This window comes from Pholcus phalangioides, unplaced genomic scaffold (assembly GCF_987345545.1).
Source record: "Pholcus phalangioides strain wild (caught in Gottingen) unplaced genomic scaffold, Ppha-v1.0 ptg000011l_1, whole genome shotgun sequence".
In the NCBI taxonomy this organism is placed as follows: Eukaryota; Metazoa; Arthropoda; class Arachnida; order Araneae; family Pholcidae; genus Pholcus; species Pholcus phalangioides.
The window spans coordinates 42,741,210-42,766,740 of NW_028301604.1; the positions used below are offsets into that span (position 1 = coordinate 42,741,210).

Consider the following 25,531-nt stretch of genomic DNA (forward strand, 5'->3'; position numbering starts at 1 on the left):
CCCACTTTTCCTCCTATTTCGAATTCAAATGTCTCTGTAAATACTTAGAGGAAAGGAAATCCTTTCATTTTTGTTCTTTTCCCTATGATAGTTTTATATTGAAAGCTACATAATAAAAAAAATATATAATAGTACAGATCCGCGGTTCTCAACCTTTCTTGACCGACGGAGCCCTTTCCGGTATATAATTTGTATGGCGGATCCCCGTAGGCCTATTTTTTTTTTTTTTTATTCATCAAAGTTACTGATTTATTTCTATTATTCCAGTTATTAATAGGAATTGAAATATATTAATAATTTTTTTCAAATTTACTGGATTTTTTTTCCTTGAGCGACTGTGAAGCCCCTGAGAGTTCACACGGGCTCCGGGATCACCGGTTGAGAACCGCTGGTATAGATTATGTAAAAAATTCTTTGAAAAGTTAATTTAGTATTTAAAAGGTTACAATATAATACGTATTTTATAGATTTTCTCCTGTTATATATACTATATATATATACCGAAAGCAATTTTTGTGAAAATTTTTACCATGATATTCAAAAATGAGCCACGTCTAAAATCAGTGACCAAAAATGCATCACGAAATTTCAATGGTTTCCAAAACTTGGTATGCTTATCAGTTTCCAGACAATTTACCAAAATTTCGATTCCACAGGTCGGAATAATCAAATTTATTATACTAAACTGATTCTAGATACGAATTAATGCGGGATTTATTGAGTGGTAATTAATATTTTTTATTGGAATTAAAAACGAAATGAGCAATATGTAATATATATTATTAGTGTGGTCTTTTGTTTCTCTATATTTCATTGCGTATATTTTTTTATTGCGGTACATGTAGCTTAATACGGCACCCCGCATTGCTTGGAATAATCACCACATGAACGTATGCGTCGCTGTATCGGAAAAAAGAGAACTATCAATATATGACATTTTGTTTGCGAACATAATATAAGGCCCCGCATCCACCGCACATTTCTGATATAAAATTTATTAAATGCTTATTACTTTTAATTGCGGAAAAACTTGCTAAATGCTCAGTAATGACAGTCAAATGCTTGCCAATTTTAAAAATGCTGGTCAGTTAATTGACAGTTGAATATCATGTGATGGGCGCGGTAGTCCAGGTCGATAAGATACTCGCCTAAAATACCAAAGGGTGTTTAGAGGTGTCGCGAGTCCGATACCCGGTTCGTCCTTGTCAGAAAACTTTCCTGACACAGGGGTACAACAGAAACGACATAACCGCAGAAAAAATTGCTACCGCAGGGAATCCCCCATCGAGGGGTTAGCGCACCGATTTCTCGATGAGTATAAAAACAAGCCTGGCGTTCGGAATCGGCAATAAATTGTAGGTCCCGGTCTAAAATTAATCATCGTGTGCAGAAAATGACCGTGGTGCGACAAAAAATGATCGAAATATCATGTGATTCAATAAGCCAATCTGTTGAAAATTGTGTTTTTTGAAACGACAATGGACATACGCGTCGCATGTCTCTCAGTGTAAGCACCACCCAGTCTCTAAAATCACGTTTTTCAAAACGTAGACAACGCGATGCTCGTTCCATGAAATAAGGGGATTAATATAACATAACAATTAAAATACTGTGCATATGTAAGACACTGTCCATTTTTGTCAATAGTGAGATAACGCTATTAATTTTCTGTATTTTAATTACGCTATACACATTGGTATAGAACATCAAGTCCTATTTCAATAAATAACAGATATTCTCTCTCTCTCTCACACACACACTTTAAACGTCTCTCTTGTAAAATTTCCCTTTTGGCAAATGGCGCCAATTATCTCCGATATACAGATATATTTCAGACAGTAAATGTAAACTGCACCTGTCGTGTTTGTTACTCATCTCAAGTAAGACAGGACAATATAAGGATTGCAGAGAAAACACGATTTAATTGTTGTCCCTGTATTAAGACCAGGATGTGAATCAATTTCATATGGTCTTTTGCACCCAAAATTAAACCAAAATACACTGCTCAAAACAATTAGGGGATCACATGGTTTTAACAAAATTACGCAAAGATGTATACCGATAAGTAACATAAAATGAATCATCCATAATTTAAAGCTTAGCAGGAAACGGAAGAAGAAAACTTCATATGCAAATCAAAGTTCATGACGTCAAAAACCAGAAAAAGGAGATAAGGGCAGAAATCGGGATGTTGCAGAAACGTCTGTTTTACTGCCGTAACTGTGAAATTCGATTGCGCAGTATTTTTTTTTGAGACAAGGTGACTTGAGGATGTCTCAACAACGTGATTTACCGGAATCCATGGCATGGCGTGTTATAGGCAGACTGGAATCCGGGCAAACACAACGTAGTGTCGCGGACGCTGTTGGAGTCGCCAGAAGTGTTGTTGCAAGGCAACAACGATTCCAAGACACAGGAAATGTTAGACGTCGACCAGGGCAAGGTCGGCCACGCGCCACTACAGCAACTGATGACCGGTATATACGGTTAACAGCCCGTCGAAACAGAACAGAGAATGCTACGCAGCTGCAAAGACGGTTGCTCTTGGCAACAGGACGAAGGGTGTCCAGCCAAACAGTACGTAATCGGCTTCATGAGGGAGGGCTCTATGCACGTAGGCCAATGGTCTGCATTCCGTTGACCCCACGCCACCGTGCGGCCCGAAGAAGATGGGCTGCTGAACATCGAGATTGGGAGCAACATGATTGGAGCCAAGTGCTGTTTACAGACGAGTCCCGATTCAGTCTGGAGTGTGACACCCGACGTGTTCTGGTATGGAGGGACAGGGGCACTCGAAATAACCCCGCATTCGTTCGTGAAAGGTCACAATACAGACGAGCTGGTTGGATGGTATGGGGTGGAATCAGCATAGGCGGACGTACGGACCTGCATATCATTCGGAATGGCACTTTGACGGCCCGAAGGTATGCAGACGAGATACTGCGACTTCATGTCATCCCTTACGCTGGAGCCATTGGAGATTCCTTTGTTTTCCAGGATGATAATGCCCGACCGCATAGATCTCGTCTGGTAGATAACATGCTTGAAGCCGAAACAATACAGCGTATGGAATGGCCAGCGTGACCTGAATCCAATCGAGCATGTTTGGGACATGCTCGGACGACGCATTGCTGCGCGACCAAGGCCGCCTGTTACTGTCCGAGACTTGCAGATTGCACTTCTTGAGGAGTGGAACAGTATTCCCCAAATTCTGATCGATAACCTCATCGCATCCATGGCAAACAGGTGTGCAGCAGTCTTAGCTGTTCGAGGAGACCACACGCCCTATTAAAACTCATGCATCATGTCTAAACAGTACTTTTTTTTATCGTTTACATGTAACCAAATTGTTGCCCTAAATCATCTTTTCATGTTTTTTTCCATATTTTCAAAGAATTAAAGCTTAATTCCAAATTTTTTTACTTCTTTTTTCTGTATTGCGCATTTATACGCGTGTACTATCCATTGTATGCCAATACGTGGCTGTCTCGCACGGTTTTCTTCACTTTTTTGCTTGCTCCCTTAATTGTTTTGAGCAGTGTACAATATTCTTTTTTTACTTTAATTTCTTAAATGAGCACTATCTCAAACTTTTTCAATTTATCGATGCATCGTATAAAAAAATATGAACCCTACTCTTCATAAATTAGCATTAAAGAAAACTCTCACAAAATACAAAACGTATGAAATTATCAGAAATGAGTAGCTATATTTGATATTTACTTACTTTGTTTTCGTCAAGAAAGTGTAAAATGAAGAGGAGCCCTTTCCCGTTTTGTTGGTAATCCTGCGTTTATAACCGAATGTAGTTTTGCAATACTTTATACAATTCATAAAAATGTGGATTCTGCCAAGCTCTGCATTTGTTCCCTTTTTTTCAGGAAAATGTCACATGAGGAGGGCTGTCTATCTCATATGGCGGGCGTCGTTAAAATCAGTAGAATGACTGATTTTAACTATAGTTAACCACACGACTATTTACTTTCAAAGAGAGCCGAAATTGAGCTATTGAAATGTGGTCAGCTGGGAAGGGTGCAGCAGCCTCCAGTCACAGAGAAACAACCCCCTTTTTCCTTCCTGGTCACTGTACCCAATTCACTGTACCAACACCCTCCATAGATAGCTCTCCAAAGAAGATACCCCTCCCCCCTTTAGGGCATGTCGGCTGAACTTTTATCTTTTTTCCAACACCTTCAATAATCTGAAATGAGCGCTGCTTTGCTTCGCTGGACGCCTATTCACCCTCCCACCTCTACTTGTTACAATACTATTTGGGAAGGCGGCACACCGTAAACAGGAAAAAGTTAGACAATCATATATTTTTTTACTTCAACGGCAGTTTGTGTGGAAAAACACAAAAAATAAACAATGTGGTTTAATAATTATATATTATTTGCGATAGAAATGACACATGGCACTTCCACACGTTTACGAAACGTGAATTAAAAAAAACTTTTTATTTCCCCTCTTTCTATATTCCAAAATTCACCACCTCTCTGAATTTGGTGCAATGGGCTATAGCCCGCTTAGCCCCCCCTGTAAATACACTACTCACTGTGCGACAAGAGGCAAGTGTGCATTCTGGTGGCCTAGTAGTTTTTCTCGAACGATTGAATATAAGCAAAGGATAAATTCGGCTTCTCACTTGCCCGGTCATGACGCCTTTGAAATAAATTTCTTAGTAAATGTCGTAATTCTTACTCTTGACCCATTTCGGAACAAGTGTAGCTAATGATGGTTCATCAATAACAGCTGCAATGTGTATCAGGCATAATCAAGAACAATAAAAAATAATCCTTTACCACAAAGCAGGCAAGTTTACTTAAACGTGGGACGTATGTTCACGCGTATTTTGTTCTGCATGTTCTGCACTAAGGTGGAAGCGAGTGTGAATTACGCAAGTTCCACTAACTGAAAGATGTACCTAGACCAGATGCGTATTTAGACATCGAACTTATATTACTGGAGAGAGTATGACGTCACAGCGGTCTTCGCCTTGGCAGTGCTGAGAACAGTGTCGCCCAACATCTTTCTCGGAAAATCACGTGACTCGGTGAAAACACAGTCCCCCATTATTTTCTTACGGCATCTACAAGAATTTAAAACAATAAATGAAAGAAACAATTTCAGTATCGATTAGAATTCCAGAATTAATGAAAGAGATAATTCCAGAATTAATGAAAGAGATAATTCCAGCATTAATGGAAGAGATAATTATAGAATTAATGAAAGAGATGATTCCAGAATTAATGAAAGAGATAATTCCAGAATTAATGGAAGAGATAATTCCAGAATTAATGAAAAATATAATTCCAGAATTAATGAAAGAGATAGTTCCAGAATTAATGAAAGAGATAGTTCCAGAATTAATGAAAGAGATAATTCCCAAATTAATGAAAGAGATAATTCCCAAATTAATGAAAGAGATAATAATAAAATTAATTGAAGATAATTCCACAATGAAGAAAAGAGAATTCCAAAATTAATGAAATCGAGAATTCCAAAATTAATGAAATCGAGAATTCCAAAATTAATGAAATCGAGAATTCCAGAATTAAGAAATAAATTCCAAAGGGATAATTTCAGTTCCAAAATAAATGAAAGTAATAATTCCAGCATTAATGAAAGATAATTCCAGAATTAATGAAGGAAAATTCTAGACTTGAGGAAAGAAATTATTCAGCATTAATGAAATAATTTAATCTTTATTTTTTTATCTTTAGATGAGTTTTCCATCTTTCTTTTGATCTTTAAAACCCAATATTTAGAGACCGAACTGTACATTTCTATGGGAAAATTGCCAGGCACGAACTTTGTTTTCACCGAGTCATGTGATTTCCTTGCATTTGATGTTTCTGCCGTGTTGGAGGCTGGATGCTCCCTCCAGTAATGTAAGCTCGATGGTATTGAGTTCCTGAAAGAGACAAAGAACATCTAGAGAGGAAAAATAAGAAAATAAGTCGTAAATTTTATGATGCATCTGAGATATTTTCTTGATTAGACGTAAAATTGTGGATCAAGTTATCAGGCATAATCAAGAACAATAAAAAATAATCCTGGACCACAAAGCGGGTAAGTTTATTTAAACGTGGGACGTATGATCACGCGTATTTTGTTCTGCAATAAGGTGGAAGTGAGCATGAATTACGCAAGTTATACTAACTGAAGGTAGTACCTAGACCAGATACGTATTGAGCTCATGAAAGAGGCAAACAACATCTAGAGAGGAAAAATAAGAAAATAAGTCGTAAATTTTATGATACATCAGAGACATTTTCTTGATTAGACGTAAAATAGGTAGCGAGTGTTGAAAAGAAAATTGATTCCATAAGTAATATTGAAATATAATACGTCATCGTTAAATTTGATTGTCATTATCTTGGCAATAAAAATATTTCAATTACCAGTTTTTCAATATTTACTCAAATAATAATTTGCATAATTAAAATTCAATGTCAATTATTTGAAATTTTTTTATTTACGATTGCGTTGAATTTTAAGAAAATACATATTCGACCGCCGAGTATTCGGTTATTCGCCCAAATCACTATTCGTCCCATCCTTAATATGGCCACTAACAGAATTTCAATTCTGAATTCATTAAGCACATGAAGATCGCATGTATCTACTTGGTATCTATCATTTCGATTCATTATGCTCAACTCAAAGATTTCTTTTAATAGACCACCTATTATATGCAAATGAATAAATATTAAATAATACAGTGGATCCCGCTTATAGCGTTTTCCAAGAAACTTTCATGGAAAACGTTATAAGCGAGAACGGCTTCAAACGGGAAATCTTAATGAGAATTACAGTCGATCCCGCTTATAACATTTTCCCGCTTAGTACGACGTTTCTGGTGTTCCCAACTCTTACTAATTCACACTAAGATTTCCTATTTAAAGCATTTCCCCGCTTACAACGTTTTATGACAGATTTTTTGAAAAAAAAAAATATAAGCGGGATGCACTGTACTTAGAGTTGCGACCACAGAAATAAGTGGTACAAAGCGGGAACGTTATAAACTGAATTAATTAAATCTTTTTTTTATGTTTCTGTCGAAACTAGTTCATGTTTTCTATATTATCATATTTCTATCCATGTGTGGTATCTGTGAGTTGCCATGATTTTTATTGATTTAATTTAGTTCAGTTGATGTAGTTATTTTTCTCTTAACACGATACATTTTGTATGTACGATCAATCAATATCGTCATGTATATGATCGTATAAGTGCTCATTAATTTATGTATCAGTATACTAATTTTTCCTCTTATGAGACAATCAAATTTGTTTCGTTTGACAATGTCGTAGTTGGGTCCACGCACTGGGCTGATAATACTCAAGCGAGAGTAGTTGTAGCGACTCCATAGGATAGAAATCCCTCGGGATAGGGACCTACGGTCACCTCCGCGCGCGAGCCCGGTAATAATAATAACGAACTATTGTTATTATTATTATTGTTATTATTATGTACGTGAAGGGGTTAATAACCATTCTAGTCGCCACGACGTTGAATACGAGCAAGTAGAAGTGCATTCATCTTGTCGTAGATGTGTCACTCTGAGTTTCATGCCTGTTGTACCATTGATTAGTCAAATCGACACCAATCATTGCCATAGGCGTAAACTTATTGAAAATGTTGGGGGGGGGGGGGGGGGCAGGCTCTAATAAAACCTCGTTTATACGACGCGTCGTATAACATAGTGGAAAAATTGCATGTTTTATTCAACTGGCACACTATTTAATTAATACATCTATTTGGTGAGACATATCATCGCTCTTACACCTAGTACCTTACCAAGGTGCAAAACAATGCTGTGAAGCATATCTTAGGGACAACGATATCAATGGTATAAAACAATGCATAGTTTGCACCTCAAACTTTTTTCCTAGTTTCAAAAACAGAATATGGGGGGGGGGGTCATGATTGCGGAATATGGTTTGCAAAGCTGTTTAAGAAAATCAAATTGAATTTTCAACATGGGAGGCTTTACACACCGGATATCTGGAACAAGATCCATGAAACTTCGAAAAGATGTTCAGTTGTGTATGTACGGTTTGTTACAATTTTCGACACACACACATATGTTGCACTCAGGGGCGGGTCGAGACAAAATCTCTACCCGAGCGGGACCTATTTTTGGGCCCCCCTGACTTCCCCAATTAAAAAAAACAAACTTTTGTTTCAATCGCTTCGTTTTGATGCGTTCAAAGGAACAGCGATATTTTATGTCATAACACATCACATGTCGAGTATTTTTCTTTTTTTGCCCTTTTACCTTGGCGCTCCTTCTAGAGCGCGCAGAAATCATTTTCCAATATTTTCGCCCTTTTACTTCGGACTTAACGCCCCTCCCACACAGACAGGGAGGGCACAAATACGTTTTCCTAATTATTATTTTGCGTTTCCTCTTTGGATATGACGCCCAACCTAAAGCGAACAGAAATCATTTTCTGTAATTTTTTTCACCCTTTTACGCCAGATTTGGTGCTCCTACTAGAGGGGGCAGAAATAGTTTCTCCTAAATTTTTTCGCCCTGTCTACCTCAGACTTGGCGCCCCTCTTACAGCGGGCACACATAATTTTTCCTAATTTTTTTGCCCGTTCACTTCGGATTAGACTCTCTTCTAGAGCACACCCAGTCCACCGAGCTGCTCCTGGTTGATGTAATACGAAAGTCTGGCGAGTCGGGAGACTGGTTAATAAAAGTAATACAAGTTGGGAAAAAAGAGGCGTGAAAGTCCTCTGGCTCAAAATCTTTCCCACATCAGAAGACACCTTCAATTCTTGTAATACTCCCCACAACGCAGCCCCCGAAATCTCCTGCAGGGGTAAACGAAAAGAGCTCGAGAGAGAGAGAAAGAGCGTGTATTTTTATCTGACCAAAATCACTATGTACTGTACATCTATAGGTGCACTGCCAATCGATTATTTTCTTTTCGAAAAATAACCGTAATATTATATACACACAAACCTCCAATTTGTATATTTTAGTTATTTTTTAAATAAGTTCCTTAAAGATATTTTTTTCTAGTAATGTATATTTAACGCGTTTCGGCGCCCCTTCTCATTTCCGCGGTTTCACCCCTAAGACCGCCCCTGGCTCTTGCGACAAGAGTCAAAGATGTTAATTGGTCAGTGAATATATGTTGTTTGAATTTCGGGGACTCAAACTTATAAAGGCTTCATTTGCCCATGAAGACATTAGGCCCTGTATACAGGGATAATGTATAGAAATGTAAAGCAACTGAAGCAAAACGTCGTACAAATGAGTAAGGTCAGAAACGTAATAGGGAGACGTATAGAAAGGGTTCCATTACATTTTCCTAAATGCAGTAAAATCTCCACAAATGATCACCTGTACTCGAACACAAATATGCATCAGTGGTCGCCTCTACTCGGCATAAAATTTCTATGGCGGAGCCCCGTAGGCTCTCCTCTTATATTCATTTATCGAATTTACTGATTTAATTTATTTTCTTCGAGTGGGTGCGGAGCCCCCAGGAAGTGTACACTGAGCACCGGTTGAGAACCGCTGCTTCAGTGAAAAGTTTCCCAAACTTTTTGTGTGTGTTCCATAGCCCTTCTTTAAAAAAAATTTCTTTCTCATTTCTCACGCCCACCCATAGGATCCTATACTAAACCCATAGCTTCTATCGACCTTTTGGACAATTGCATGAAAGTGAAATATCGCCCCCTTCTCCCGGGGACGATATTTCGCTTTGGAAAGCATTGCTTTAGTGGTCGTTCTTGATTATTATACAACTTAATTTAATGAAAGGTCACGGGAAATTGACTTTTTTATTTTTAATTTTTTTTGCACTATTTATAAATTTGTTATGATTAGTCCTGTTTGTTGTATTTATATAAATTAACCTCTTTTTAGCATTAATGTGTGCATAAATGTATGTAATTGAAGAATTTTCAGAATAAGTGCAAATTTTCAAGTTGTGCGGAAGATTAATTAAATTTTTGTGATTTTTCAAATGAATATTGCTTATAACACAATAAAAGTTCGTTATAACAACAGCTCACAACCACGAGAAAAGTTTTCGTTGTAACGTAGTTTTGATTATAAACGAATTTTCACTTTTTGGTCTGTAAGGACATAAAATTATTGAAAATTTCTGCTTTGTCTGCATTTGGACGTCTTTGAGATCATTTCGTTCTAATATTAACGATTGAACCGAACTCTAGTCATGTGAAATTGATTTTTGATCTCAAATCAGTTGATTCTCTAAGAGTATAAGACGTTTTCCATAGAATTTCGTATCATCAAAGCGGTTTAGACGACCAACTGAACAATTAAAAGTCTGAACTTATTACATTCATGCTCACTTCCATGGATCAGTCAACATCGTCTATCGAATCGGAAATTCGACATTTTCAAATAGTTTGGTGTTTGGCTGCTCAACTCCAAGGGACTTCTAGCTACGATGGACCATACCCGAAGCCCGGGTGCTTTATTTGCTCTTGTCATTTATTTTTATTTTTGTTTTTCAAGTAAAAAATAAACTCTCTCTCAGGGGAAAAATCCGCCCATTTTTGACATTATTCATGTTTAGTTACTTCTTTGTGAACGTGTAGTTTGCTTCTTTTTCGAGCAACTTTTTCTTTCTATTAGTGAGCAGCTACAGTACTAATAACTAGAAATTCCTAAATAAAATACATGTCGAAGTCATTTGCATGAGAATGTTTTTGCAAATGAATATGCACCGAGATAAATAGAAAAAAAGATGCATTTAAAAACGCATTTGCATTTTTTGCGTGGTTATTTGTTCTTTAGCATATATTTTCTCAGTTTTAGTTCATATTTTGCCATTTTTTAAGTGGAAAATTCGGGCTCTAATTACAGTCTAATCCTGTTTTAACGAATACCGTTATAGCGAAATCTCGTTTTAACGAACGGTTTTCTAATCCCTCTAATAAGTATACATAGGAACAATGCAAACAATCTGAAATTCCTTTGTAAATAAATTTCGTTATAACGAAATGTTTTCTCCGGTTTCTTGGAGTTCGTTATAACGGGATTCGACTGTATAACAATCATTTCATGTGTTGTTACCAAAGTGAATGGGACAGGGGCGTAGCCAGACATTTCGTTCGGAAGGGGGGGGAGAAAGGACCAAAGTGATAGAACAATAGATTTGGTCATCTTTTTCCCTTTTTTCGTTCATTTTCTCACATTTCGGGCGAGGGGACCAGACCCCCCCAATTCTTCCCCCTCGCTACGCCCTTGGAATGGGAATGCCCCTGAGCAGGAGCGTAACCAATCTGGGGGGGGGGGGAGGACACGGAATTTCTTCCAGAGAATTTTTGCGTTCGTGCCAATTTTCCAAAAGCATTTAATTAACAAAAATTTATTTGATTGTTGGGGGCGTACGCCTTTGCCCTTCAGCCCTATTCTAGTTTGATCACGGTCCAAGTAAAAATATACTTTCATTCTCTCTCCCTCATTGAAAAGAGCACAAATCCGGTCTATCGCCATAGGCAATTTATTCAGATCTAGTCATGCCGTAAATCTGAGTATATCCTCCCAGGAACCCCTGGGTCCCCCAGATCTCATCCCGAAATCCCCTGGGCGGGGTCATGAAAATGATTATATACAAAAAATATATTCAGAACAGTATATACATCTTTATTTATTCCAGGGTTGGACAAATCCCAAGCGCCAGGTCACCATGGCGACTGGAAAATCTGTATTGCCGCCTAAAATTTTGTATATGTGATTGCTAAAATCTCAGAATCTAGTGATGGCTCAAAATTTTCCGATTTCATAATTGTCTTCCAACTTGGAAAGGAGCAGAGCCACAACTAGAGAGAGCAGGTGGGTCTGGTGTTCCTGACGCTGGAACAAAATGGGAGTCGAGTCACCCTTTAACTGCTTCTTTTACATGAAAGGGGCGCCAAAACTCCGGCTTCCTCCAGGTGACAAAGTATCTAGTTGCGGCTTTGTGAAGGGGGTCATTAATTCCCAGAAAAGTCGAAAAAAGATTATTTTTTTCGACCTTAAGACATTTGCAAAAAGCCATACTTGGTTCCTACACAATTTGGCTGGCGCCTAAATTTTCTTTCTGATTTATTCCGCCTTGTATTTATTTATATTTTATGATACAGTGTATATTTCCCCCAAAATCAAATTACATTTGACTTATTTAAGATTTATTTTACTCTCATATATTGAGTCATATATCAGGTTTTAAATTAGAAAAATAATTTTTCTTAGTTGCGTAAATTTTTTAATAGAAACTCGATTTATTTAAATATTGTTACTGTCCCAAGTACGCAAGCCAAATTGAGTTTAAGTTTTTCTTAAATAAATTTTAAATATGATTGAAAAAATGAAACGTTGTAAGTTTTATTAATTTATTGATATGTCTAACAGAAAAAAAAATTCTTGTACTACGCTTTATTGATTATAAGTATTAGAGGGCTACAAATACTGTATCTAGATTGTTTTTGAAGATTCTGAATAAATTATCATTAAAGAAAATGCTTAAAATGCATGAATTTATCAAAAATGTGTAACTATATTTTATATATTGCTTACTTTTTCTGTCAGGAAACTGCGGAATCACGAGGAAATTGAACTTTTCCGTTTTTTCTTGTAATGCAACATGTTCTACTAACAGAAGGTTATACTGTACGTGCAGAACCGAATGTGGTCCACACAAACCATAAAATACTGTGGAACTGCCTATCTCAACATTTGTGGGGGTGTTTTTTTCAGGGGAAAAACAAGAAGTTTACTTCAAGTGGCTCCAAACTAAGCTATTCTTATTTTGCAGAATCATAAACCCCGTCTGTAGCAGATTTCTTCACCACCGTAATTTCTTTATATTCCAATTAGGATCATCTATGTCGGCGTCCCTGTTTCACTGATGGCCATCCATTAAGCACAAAAGCTTTTACCAAAGCCTTGACCGGCGGCGTCAAGAAGAATGTAGTTTTCGGGATCAGCAGGGGTCCCAATATGGACGGATGCCTCCAGGTAACATATTCCCCAGCGACACGCCATACACTTCCCATCCTTCTAATTAGGAAACGGTGCTTGTATTCAGAAAACCTGCATTGAAGCAGCCGAAACTGAACTCTATTGAAATGCTCTTTGTCAGCTGCAGAAGGTGCGGCCCCTTTATCATGAAAAGAAAAAAAAATACATGGAATAGAAAGCCCTCCAAAGATCCCAGGCTAGAAGCCTTTTTCCAGTATGTGGGAGTCCATGGCCCTACTTATAGCCCGCTGAGTGCCCCCCCCTCCCGGAAACACGCCACTAGATGCCACGGACGGATTGTAACTAGGAGTGAAGATCATTTAATTGTCGGTGGGAAGGGGGGGGAAGCATCGAAATGCCTCCTTGAGATCGACTGTGATGCCGCAAGATATTTAAAATTTCTAACAGTGCTGCGAACGTAAACAGGGTATGTCAAACCCCCTCTTTGCGGTCACCAGCGGGACAAAAAGAAATTAGTCCGTAGAAAAGAATAGACCGGGAAAGGAGGAACCCTATTAAAACCTTGAGAATAATTCTTCATTTTGAAATAAACACAATTTTGAAATAAACACAAAGTAAGAAATACTACATCCTTTTTAGAAAAATTCCCCAATTTAATTTACAATGGAACATAGAAAAAATTACAGTATTTTCCGATAAATAGGTCGCATACTGTAAAATGGCCGGAAAAAAGTTTTTGTTGAAAAATTGCCACTTTTTTTTTACATGTCACAGCTATAATGGCCGAAACACACTGTACTGACGTGACGTGATTATTCCGAGTCTAGGTGTGGAAAACGTATCCATGCGATTTTTTTTGGGGGGGGAGGGATTGAGCCAGCTCTCCAAAATTAATGGGGGGGAAGGTCTTGATCCCATTGGCTTAATACAAGTTTACGCTTACGACAGGTTCCGAGCACTTCCCTGTGAAAAATCGGAGTCCTCGTGAAAGATCTCAGTCCAAAAGCCCGTCCCAACGGAGACAGGATCATTTTAGTCGTGGAGGGAGGGAAGAGTATGTAATTTTTTCACCGTCTCCACTAAAAAAATCGATCGAAACGATATTTTTCGTCTCCCCCCCCCCCCCCAAAGAATTAGCAACCCCACAAGATCACAAGATTTCCACCTGTGAAAAATGCCTTCTTCCTTAGTTCCGGTCCTGGCTACCTAAGTGTTGGAGAACTCGAAACAGGGATGTGGGGTCAAGTGTCCAGGGTGCCGGACCAGAGGGGGGGAGGCGCAAATTTCACCCTTTAACCTCTCTTCAACATTAATTGAAATACTGTATTTAAAATTTCTATATAAGAGCGCTGCTAACGTAAATAGTTTGGGAATCCCTGGTTTGTAAGGAGGAAATTTCATATTCCTAGTATTAGAATGCAATGGTACCCGGCTCAGGGGGGCTTTGAAATTTTCCATTCATTTCTTCTTTTTTTGTGTTTATTTTATTTTACTATTATTTATTTGATTCCTCAAAGGCACCGGAACCTAGGAGCGGAGGATATTTGAGCCCCACCCCCAATAAATTTTGTAAGGCAGTTGAGCCCCCACCAATAATTTTTAGAAAAACAATGCAGCGCGTCCTCTGTTTCCTGCGTATGCGCTTCAGCCCCGTATATACGGGAGAGCCAGCAACTTTCAGCGCTCTCTCTCCACCGAATGTTAATTTCTTCATGTCAGCGCCTCTGTTGTGAAGGCTCGAAATATCAGGCCTTCGAACTTGTTAATAAGCTTAATCGTTGTTCACTTTACCTCCTCCCACTTTTTTTCTTTTTTTTCTGTTGTCTCATGTCCCCATCCCCAAGGGTCACATTCAACAAAACAAGGAAGAGATGCTCTTGAGTTTACCGACAGTGCAAGCAAGAGAAAGGATCCCCCCTCCAAGTTATCTACACAGGTGCCTTTACGCAGCACTCTGGGAGGGTGCAATTTAGGATGAAAGGATGCCGGGGTGATTGGGAGATGACTACTATTGTCACAGAACAAGTGCGTTGAGATTCTGAAGAAAAGTAAAAAATTAAAATTTCGAGCAGATGGATTTTTCTACTATTTAGAGAAATTTTTTGTCAAAAAGTTTTTTTCTGAGCCGAGTGTGAGAAACATATCCACTCGAATTTTTTTTTTTTTTTGGGGGGGGGGCGAGCCGGCTCTTCTAAAATGTTGGGGGGGGGGGCTCGGACCCATGGGCCGGATACAAGTTTACGCCTATGATCATTGCTGGTTGGGGGATGATGCTGGAGCCAATAATGTTCCACATGTGCTCGATGGGGTGCATCCACATGTGCTCGTATAGCAACACGTTGAAACTCTGTAGAGCACCTTGGGTTATAGTGCGGTTTAGGAACGAACATCATCATGCTGGAATATGTCGTCTTATATGATGCTCATGAATAGACAAAACCGGTCCAATCACCATCCTAATGTAAACACAAGCTGTCAAAATGCTTGCGATAATGATGAGAATGGCAGAAAAAGTGAAAGTTCTTTCGATAACAGTGTGTTGTGTGTGTGTGAAGCTGTTATCGTAAGAAATCCCTCCCCACACCATAACCGCTGGAGCAAGTCCGGTAAGTCATACAGCTTGGGTTCAAGCGTTCACTTGACCTCCTTCTAAACCAACGTACGTCCATCACTGGAACCAAGGAGAATCGACTTTCACACAACGGATCCCTATTCCACTCTCCACGCATACTGCGGTGATTTGGAGTCAATGGCAAACACGCCACAGAGGCACTGGCACTGATCGCATTTTAAAGTAACGGATACGATACAGTTCGTTGGACACACCAGTGTTATTGAAAGCTCGAATTTCTGCCACAGATGCAGTCCGATATGCCAGGGTAGGGTGACCAGATGTTTCGGTTTTTCGATATTGAATTCACTGTCCCGAAAAAAGGCTTTCGGGATGCGTGTTTTTTCCGGTTTTTCCATGCCTGAAGATCAAAGAAATATAATTATTTTCCATAATTTTTAGACAGAACTAGTTAATTCTTCATTTTAAAATTATGTGTGCTTTTTTAATTGAAAACAGTCTTTGTGTTGGTAGTACATCTGCTGTCTCCAGGTACATATAGTGTTATAAAAAAGAAAGAAAATCTTTTAAAGATAACTGTTTAGTCTTCCGTCAACTTCTAATGTATATGCATGTAACCCAATCCTCATGGTTTCTTCGTTTTGGCGCTGCCGTGTAGAAGTAGCGTGATAATATTTTCGTATCACATTTTAAGTTGTCAATTTTACATTGTAAAATGAGATTGCCCACCAAATGAGGTACTGAAAATGTCCCGGTTTTTAATAATGAATTCCGGGATTTATACCTGTTTCGCAGGTGGTGAGATGGGCCACCCTACGCCAGGGCCATCTTGCAAATACGGCAATTTTCTTTCACTCTTATTGCCTGGGTGCATATTTCGCGAGCGCACCAATATTCCGCGATTGTACGATTCTTTTCGTAATATTTCCCATACAGCCTACCACATTGCCACCACAGCCTTTATGATAATTAGCGTAACTGTACGATCTCTTCTCGTTTTCCGTATCTGATCGTCGAACAGCTGTGCAAACAAAGTACAGTATGTATTTCCATCGCTGCCACAGTTCCGCAAAACCAGTGTTACTCAAAGTGGGTATGTTCCATCGCGTCCCCCCAGGGACACTTTTTATGATTACATTCAAATGGCTAAATTATTTTAGTAGTACGAAACAATCATCACATCCCAGAGAAATGAAACTAGTTATAAAAATGAAGAAATCTTGAGATAATTTGATTTGGTTCAAATTGAATTTTTTCACACTTTATATCAGTTACTTCTGTAAGAAAATATTTTTCGTGCAAAAAATGCTGAGTAACTTACTTCTTTACTAGGATGTTGTTGAGCCACCTTAAATGCTTTGAATATAGTTTCAACAGGCACAAATTTGTCTGGAAAAATTTCTTGTACAGGTGGCAAAGATACTCCGCGGCAATCACCACGGTGTAGAATGGCAACCGACACAGAGTAAACATACAGTCCTTCATTGACGAAATCACGAGCTTGGTGGCAAAGATCTACGAATTCGTCAAATGTTTCTGCCCCTAAAAAAATCAAAACAACACATAAAATAGGAAAACTATTTCGGAAATCAACATTGACATGAAGGGATCTTTATGAAGTTTTAAATTTTGTTTGAAAAGATCCTTCTTAACCCGTTAAAAACCACACCAGGAAGGGGGGGGGAGAAATCAAAGTATCAACTTTTACTGCACACAGCACACAATGTCACTCCCATCATATTCTAAATTTTCATCATCTTAATATGTATATTTCATCTATAACTTCATCGACGTCCGTAAAAATAGCAATGATATCTGCTCTAAATTTTTATTAAAACAAAATTTTAAAAACTCATGTGTTTAAATAAAAATCCAGGTTGCCGCCCTTTACGACCTGTGACCCGGGAACACTGCACCCCTTCTACCCTCGCTTAAGTCGCCCTGATCAAAACAATATGAGTCCCCTCGAGCTCTGTCTTCCCCTACTCCGCTAGGGTGGGGCTGACAGGGCTCCAGTCGGGGAACTCAGGCTGATTCTTACCTTTTTTTGTTTTTTTGGGCAATAAAGTCACTACTTTGAGGCGCGTGGATCATCTGACAAAGGGGCCTGCCAAATATCCAAGCCTGGGGACCCTGCTGCAGAATGTGGGGGCCATGTTAACACCATCGGATTCTGCAGTACTGTGGGGCGGCTCACACCAGAGGAATGAAAATTTAAAAATATGAAATGTACCAATTGAAAAATAATATGAAATGAATAATGTTTTTAGAATTGAAAAATGTATGAAGAGAGAGAGAGAGAGGAGAGACATTATGTGTGTGAATTCAATTTCTACGAAAAAATTAATCGAAAAATGTACGCCGAGTTAAGAAATTTGACTATGTGTTAAAGAAATAAGCATAATGCTTTGAAACACCCTGTATGCAATATACAAAAAATCTTCTGCAAGTTGGTTCTACAAATCTGTCCTATGAGTCACCAAGCATCATCAGCATCGCAACAAGCACTTCCTTCCAAATGCGATCACGTGGAAAAGTACTGGATATACTGACTGAAAGACACGTGAACAGGAGTCAATGAGGGGCCTCCGGTCACGTGCTCCTAAGAAAGTATACTGACGAAATACTGAGTTTCTCTCAGTGAAGAGCAAATCATTGCATCTAGCATCGTTCGAGGTCTCACCCACCTATTTACCGGAAGGGTAATGCCAAAAGCAAAGATGATTTTCAGGGTGTCTTGAGTCGATTGTCAACTTACTGACATCGTGCTAATCTACAGACCACCTGCAAATTTCCCATAATAACGGATCATCGTTGCTCTTACACCAGGACTTGCGCTTCATTCCAGCTATAACAACAACATACGGACCGTATGCCAATCCCCCCCCCCCCCCGCTCGTTTACAATAAAGCATCATCGCCTTCCATATCAACATCATGTGCCACGGTGCGAGTGCGGGGCGCACAGCCTGAAGAGGTTTCAGCAAACCGTCACGGACTAGTTTTGTTTAATGTTTCTTTTGGGGCCCCCCACTAAAATTAACTAGTAAATGTAATGTTATGTTCATTATTTATATGAAAATTTAATTAATTAGGATGAACACTTAATCATAACATACCTATTCAATTCCCAAACGGCGAATATTAGTTGTTAAACAATGATGATTTTTTTTATAAAACGATGCGCTAGACCTGTCATGTTAACAAGTAGCATCAATATGTGATCCTGCGATTTAAGTTAATTGTTTATTTTTGTAACAGCCATGCCCCCCCCCCAAGGGGTGGGCTGACAAGGCTCCAGCCCTGGGGCCCGTGAGGATTTTAATCATTTTTTTGTTTTTTCACGCTATAAGTTCATCATTAAGGGGGCCCCGTAGAAGATCCCAGCCTAGGGGCCCTGCTTCAGGATGTGGGGGCCATGGTAACAGCCACAGGAAATTATGACTCATAAAATTTTCCATTTAGCACATGCTGACTCAGATGTTGCTCACGAACATCCATCATGAGATCCTGAGAGGGGTATTATCAAAAAACTATTAAACCTTCAAGGAGGTGAAGGAAGCTGCACTGATAGAGAAGCATGCATGGTGCACACATACCAGTCTACCAGCTGTAATCCCTTTTTAGTGAACTCCCGTCCACCCCAAGGGGTGTTTCATGTGGCTACGTCTGACCCGCAGGAGGGGCATTTAGCCCAACTATGAGAGCAATTGATCAGTCAGCTCAAAATTCTGTAAGAAAAGGTCAAGAGCCTTGAGAAGATTAACCAACAGAGTCTTTCTCTAAATGAGAATAGGCTATGGCCGTGGTACCGATGTGGCAAAATGGGGCACATACAAAATACATGCCTGCCCAAACGCCCTTTAAACTAGACAAAGGGACTGAGCTTCCTCAGGCTCCGGCACAAACTCCCCAAATATTGAGGAAATTTTGATGCAGCATGAAATAGGGCCTGGTACACCCACAATTGAGGTTAAAGTACTGAATGTTAACATGAATGCACTGGTTGACTCTGGAGCATCACTCAATTTAATCCACGACAGTGAAACGTTAAACAATGTTGAAACATTGGACTGTAATGTTGTGTTAAGAACTGCCGCAGGTCAGTCAGTGCAAGTGACAAAAAAGGTTGTACTACAGGTGTACATTGGGAGCAGACCACACTCTGTATCATTCTATGTAACACCATTGCCCTTATCACCAAATTTTGGAATGCTTCTGGGGATCATTTTTTGAAAGAGAATGATTGTATAATCGACTATGTGTGAACCAGTCTCTCCGGATCAGTGGCAAGATATGTCACTGCGTCGGTTCGAGTTCTGATAGAGGTAACCATGTTGTAAATCACGTAGACATAAAAAATTCATATGGATATTTGAGTAAGAAGGTTGAAGTCAACTATTTTCCCAACAGCTGGTCTATGTCAAGTTAAAAGAAAAGCTCAGCACTGAATTGTTCATGGCAGAGGCAGCTAACGCTGACCAAAAGATCTATTTTGTGGCCAAAGCCGTGTACAAGTCATTCCCAGTTGTAATTTTGAACCCTACTGACCAAGTCTTGCATCTCAATAAGCTCACCAAGCTTGTAACATGCTCATCCTTAATGTCAAGAAATAATTTTCCTAAAGTTTTTCATGTCGATGCTGAACAACACTGGGGTGATTATGGAAAAGCAGACTTGAGTTGATACCCCTGACTTATTACCTGCCTGTGAAGCGAAGACCCTATAGAGTTCCCTATAATCTACGGGATGAGATGAAAAGCCAAATTGACATCCTATTGGAGGCTGGGATATTAGAGCCCTCTACGTCAGCCTTTTCGGCACCCATCATGCTGGTTCAAAAGAGCTCAGGAGAACATCGCCTTGTAACTAATTTTCGTGCGCTTAATGCCAAGGGTGTTCCGGATTTCTCTCCGCTACCTAACATTAATGAAGCAGTATATAATTTGGATTCCTGAAGTTTTTTCAGCTCTCGACCTAACGAGTGGATTTTTCCAGCAAGTTGTTGCCCCTGAGGACAGACGCAAATTAGCTGTTGCTACTAACAAGGGTCTGTTCCAATTCACTCGCACACCGTTTGGTCTAAGGACTAGTGCTAATTCCTTTCAAAGACTAATGAATGTGGTTCTACCTGGTCTCGAACCCCTAAATGTAGGCATCTACATAGATGACATTATAATTAGCAGTGACGGTATCGAAAACCATTTCCCCAAGTTACAGGCAGTTTTTGATAGATTGTTGCAACATAATTTAAAACTGAAACCAGCTAACTATAAAGTAGTTGGGCTTTGTGATCAACAAGGGCAAAGTTTTCCCTGACAAGAAGAATCTGGAAATTGAAGACAAATTTAAGATACCCAAATCTAGGAAAGATGTCAGGAGTTTTTTGGGTGCAGTAAATTATTACAAAAAATTTCTCCCAGATAAAAGTAAGCGAAGTATAAACCTGACCAATTTAATAAAAGAAAAGAATAAATTTTTGTCGTCAGCTGAGGCTGAAGCAGAATTTCATGACCTCAAGAGGGCCCTGATTAGAGATCCTTGTCTGTCGTTGCCCGATGTGTCAAAAGAATTCCATCTCTGCAGATGCCGGCAATGTGTTTAAAAGCAGTGTTCTAGGAGAAACAAAAAGAATCTAAAACAACGAATATATACAGTATTGCTATACAGAAATAAAAAATCCAACTCGAAACAATTTGATACTACCGGTCCAATTGTAATAAAGAAATTTGAAAACACTATCCATGCCATTAGACATATTAAAAATGGCACGGAAATTGACTGCTATACCATTCAGGATTGTCCAAAATAAGAAAATTTATTCTCAACAATCACTTTTGATATCATTTGTCCGGAGAAGAATATTTCTGGTCACCCACAAGGTTGGTCCCATGATAGAAAGATTTTCAAGGAAAAGAATCCTCGACTCATCTCACAACCTAAGAATTTCTCTACATACCATCAGAATGACTCAAACCCCGTGAATAATCATCCGCCAATTTCAGGTTTGGATCTGGTAGTGTATTGTATAATCACCAACAAAATGCAAGTTTGGCCAAGCAGCGAACAGGATGGAATTGTACTACAAATTTTCGCAATATGGACATAAACAGAACTCGACTGACTTTCAACATTGTAGATCATGGTGACATTAATAGAGTCGTACATGATTTGGAAGAGCAACTGAGTTACAGTAACCTGCATGAATACATTATTAAAACAGATGCAAATGGAAATCAACTCGTACTGACTTGCACAGATCCACTAACAGCGAAAATTATAAGTTCGGAGGTGACCAATAACTTCAAACTTGAATTTCACTTAAGTAAAACCAGAGACACGAGATATAAATTTTAGAAAAAAGAAGGGCATGCATCATCGAAAAATAAGTGTGTCCAAAAACGCAATTACACTGAATTCAAATTAATTCTGAATAAAAAATAATTTCAAGCTAAAATTTAACGTAAAATTCATCAACTGCACACTAAAACTATGTCTCAGCAAAGTCTTAAGGGGCCCCGTCAAACTTTTACAGTATAACGCTGAGCGTGCACAGGACACAATCGAATCGTTCGTAACAATGGCCGGAAAAGAAGAAATTGATTTCATAATGCTGCAAGAGCCGTGCACCAAAAACGGAAAACTTCATGGTCTTCCACCACACTGGAATAGATGGTCATACACCAACAATAAGGCTGCAATAGTATGTACAAATTCCAACATTCATCCAGCCACAGTATCCAATACAACTTCCACCACAGCTATTAGAGTATGTCTGAATAACAGTGATCTCATTATCATCTCGGCATACTCTTCCCCGTACGAAAACTTATTTTCTACAATTGGTGACATTGAAAGAACAATAAAGAGCAACAAAAACATACCTATATTAATTGAATCGGATCTGAATGGTCATCACTCGTTATGGGGCTATAGAGATGAAGATTCCAGAGGAAAAACAATTTTACAATTTCTACAAAAGAACCATCTTCCACTACTCAATCAAGATCTACAAACTCCAACATATGTGCACGGAAAGTCTAAAGGATGGCCTGATCTTTCCTTCTGCAATTCTCCAACGTTTTCGGCTTCTCCCTCGTGGAAAATAGGTGAGAAGGACACCTTGGGCCAACACAAGTATATTCGAATGAGCATTTCTGAGAGCATTAGCCTAGTGTTTCATCTTATCCCTGATATCACGTAACAGAGAGAAATTTAAGGTTGCTTTGCAAAAAGCTGCAAGAACCTCTAAACAATTTATTGAACGAGCTGAAACATCAAGATACATATAATAATCAAGGATCACTAACCTTAGTAGAGAAAGTCTTAGATCTTTTAACGACTGCATGCAGTAATACTTTCACTCTAAAAGTTCCCAAAACTATTTCCAAATTATCCTGGTGACATTTGACTAAAGAAAAGCGTGTACTGTACGGATGTACTGTACGTCGGACCCATTAGATTTTGAAGTAATCAATGTCGAAAAACACAACTAAATATTATTGTATTTGCGCATCACTGTCGTTATTGTTACGTAATTAACTTACGTACAATTTCAAATGATTTCTAAAACTAAGATTACCAAAGTTCGATCTTTCCACATTTTTCATAGCTGTTTGTGTTTTTCTAGCAAAACATACGCACACCAAAAAAATAAGTTTCCGTCAAAAGTAATTAAATATCGGTAAAACTGAAAGAATTTTTTATTTTTGTGGATTTAGTTTGAATTCTATATTCCACACCCAACTGCAATGCTTCTTAAACTTTTGTCACTGACCCCCCACATCCTGGAGCAGGATGGCTAGGAACTGTTGCAGGCCCGCAGCACAGACTTTCACGGGCCTTCTTATGATGCATTTATGCGTGAAAAAAACAAAAAAAAAATTAAGAATTACCCCGGACGCCAGGGCTGATGCCCTGTAAGCTCTACCCTTGTGGTGGTCATGCCTCCCTTGCCCTGTACATAGTTCATCTGTGGCTCTCAAAATAGTTTACTATAGATATTGTACATCCATAAAAGAACCACTTCAAAGCATAAATAGGCACACACATACACATCAGTATTTCCAGCTCGTCGTGACGCCCCTAACGAAAGGTTGGCAACACCTCTAGGAGCCACAACGCACACTTTGAGAAACACCTCCCTGCCGGCTTAAAATCAGTGATAAGAAAACTAGAATAGATTTTGATAAACACCACTGCTTGTCTCCAACTTTTTCAGCCTCTGATCCACTTGACAGAGAGGTTGAGATGCTTGAAGAATTCACTATCACAAAGTGGACAATAGAGAAGGTAAGTGAGGGCTTTTATACAGGCCAGTTCCAAGAAAAATTGGCCTGGCCTATACTATCTCAATACGTATATGCTTATAACAATAGCAGAATTTGGGTTGTGGCTCTCACATAGGTTTGTTGTGCTGTTTGTTATCCTGTTGCTTTTTCGCGTGTTTGGACATCTCTTTTCATTTTAACTCTCGTTCTGTTTGTATCAAAACAAGCAGGGCTGGATTACGGAAACTATTCGCCCCTGGGCACGACCACCTAGATAACCACCTCCTATGGTTATATAGGAGGTCGTGCCCTGGGCAGGACTCTGCAAAAGAAAGACTTCTTGGAAATAGAAAGGCTTATGGTGAAAAGATTCGGCTTCAACGTGATTTGCTACTGCAACTAGATTTTGGGAGGTCCTTACTTATCTGAGAAAAAGGCATTTAAAATTCTTTTCAAAAAAGTGGATTTTTTTTATCGGTTCATAGATTGGGGATGGAAAACTATGGCTCTGTGGGTACGTACACGTGGCTTTATAAGTAATACTTAGAAAAGAATAATACAGTGTAGTTTACTTGCAAAAAAAAAAAGAAAAAACCTTTTTGCTCGTGAATAAGTTTTGAGTTATTTTGAAGGATGGGTTTGGGGCTCCTCACACTGAAAAGTTAGCCGACCCCAAGTGGCGTGTAATTTAAAGATCTTAATAAGTACTTTGTTGGGAAATGCAAAGGCGTTGAATTGGAGAAAATCTCCCTTTATTCTCGTGTATTTCCCAGGGCACCTTTTTTTTTACCACCAATGTGGCTAGTATTGAGTTCCATTGTGCGGTAAATAAGGATAAAATATTTGTGGGATGTTTTATAGTCTAAATTCTGTCTTCTACTAACAGACATGCTACTAGTTATCTGCAATCTTCTTGAATAGATAATGTCCACACAATTCTATAATGTGATTAGTTTAGGGATTATTTTTAAGCTTTACATTTCTCTCGTTTTCGTCATCTTGTCTTGATACATATTTTGTTTAAAACAGGAGTAGGTCGTAGAATATTTTGTCACTCAGATTCGTAAAATTTTGTCGATTAATAAGTTTAATCCGATTTCTGCTGTCACAAAATGCCGTTGACGAGGACATTTGGCGAAGTTGGTGATGGCAAATAGCATAAGTAGCCAAAACTTTGCATCACAGGAAATTTACTATGTAAAGACAGACGAATCTTCTTTCCATACCCGGTCGCTTTGTTTGGTCGGAGAAGAGGGCGTTGAAATACTTTGCTTTCTACCAGTAATCCGGTCATTGTCAAGAAAGGTTCTACAATGTGCAGTAGAAGAATAGGAGAAATAAATACGGGGGTAAGAAATTTGTCTCGAAGAAATTATAAGGTCCATAGATTTTCACCCCTCTGGTAGTTAAAGATTTAAGTATTTTGGAAAAAAGAAGTATATCTACCATGACAGATAGAGGGCCTGCAACAAAGACACAGAAACAGGAATGCCCTCAGGGTTCCTGTAGTGGTCCTTTTTTTTGGAATGTTATTATTAACGACCTTCTCAAACGTCATTGGCCAGACGATGTATGCCTGCAAGCATATGCTGATGATATCATTCTTATAGTATCACAAGCAACACATCAAAATCCATCAATGAAACTGCAACCCGATGTCTAAAAGAAATAGAAGAATGGCTTGAAATTAATCACCTGCAACTTCAAACCAACAAGATTGCATATTTCT

The 25,531-nt window shown here is 38.8% G+C and overlaps 1 protein-coding gene across 1 annotated transcript in view; it reads right to left on the reverse strand.

Moving 5' to 3' along the window:
- The window catches only part of LOC149080439 (hemocyanin C chain-like), a 345,862-nt gene that overhangs the window by 297,150 nt on the left and 23,181 nt on the right, over nt 1-25,531 (reverse strand). Inside the window, exon 2 of the mRNA XM_089239556.1 lies at nt 16,855-17,075. Coding sequence (XP_089095682.1) covers nt 16,855-17,075 — 221 coding nt within the window. The remainder of the gene's footprint in view (nt 1-16,854; nt 17,076-25,531) is intronic.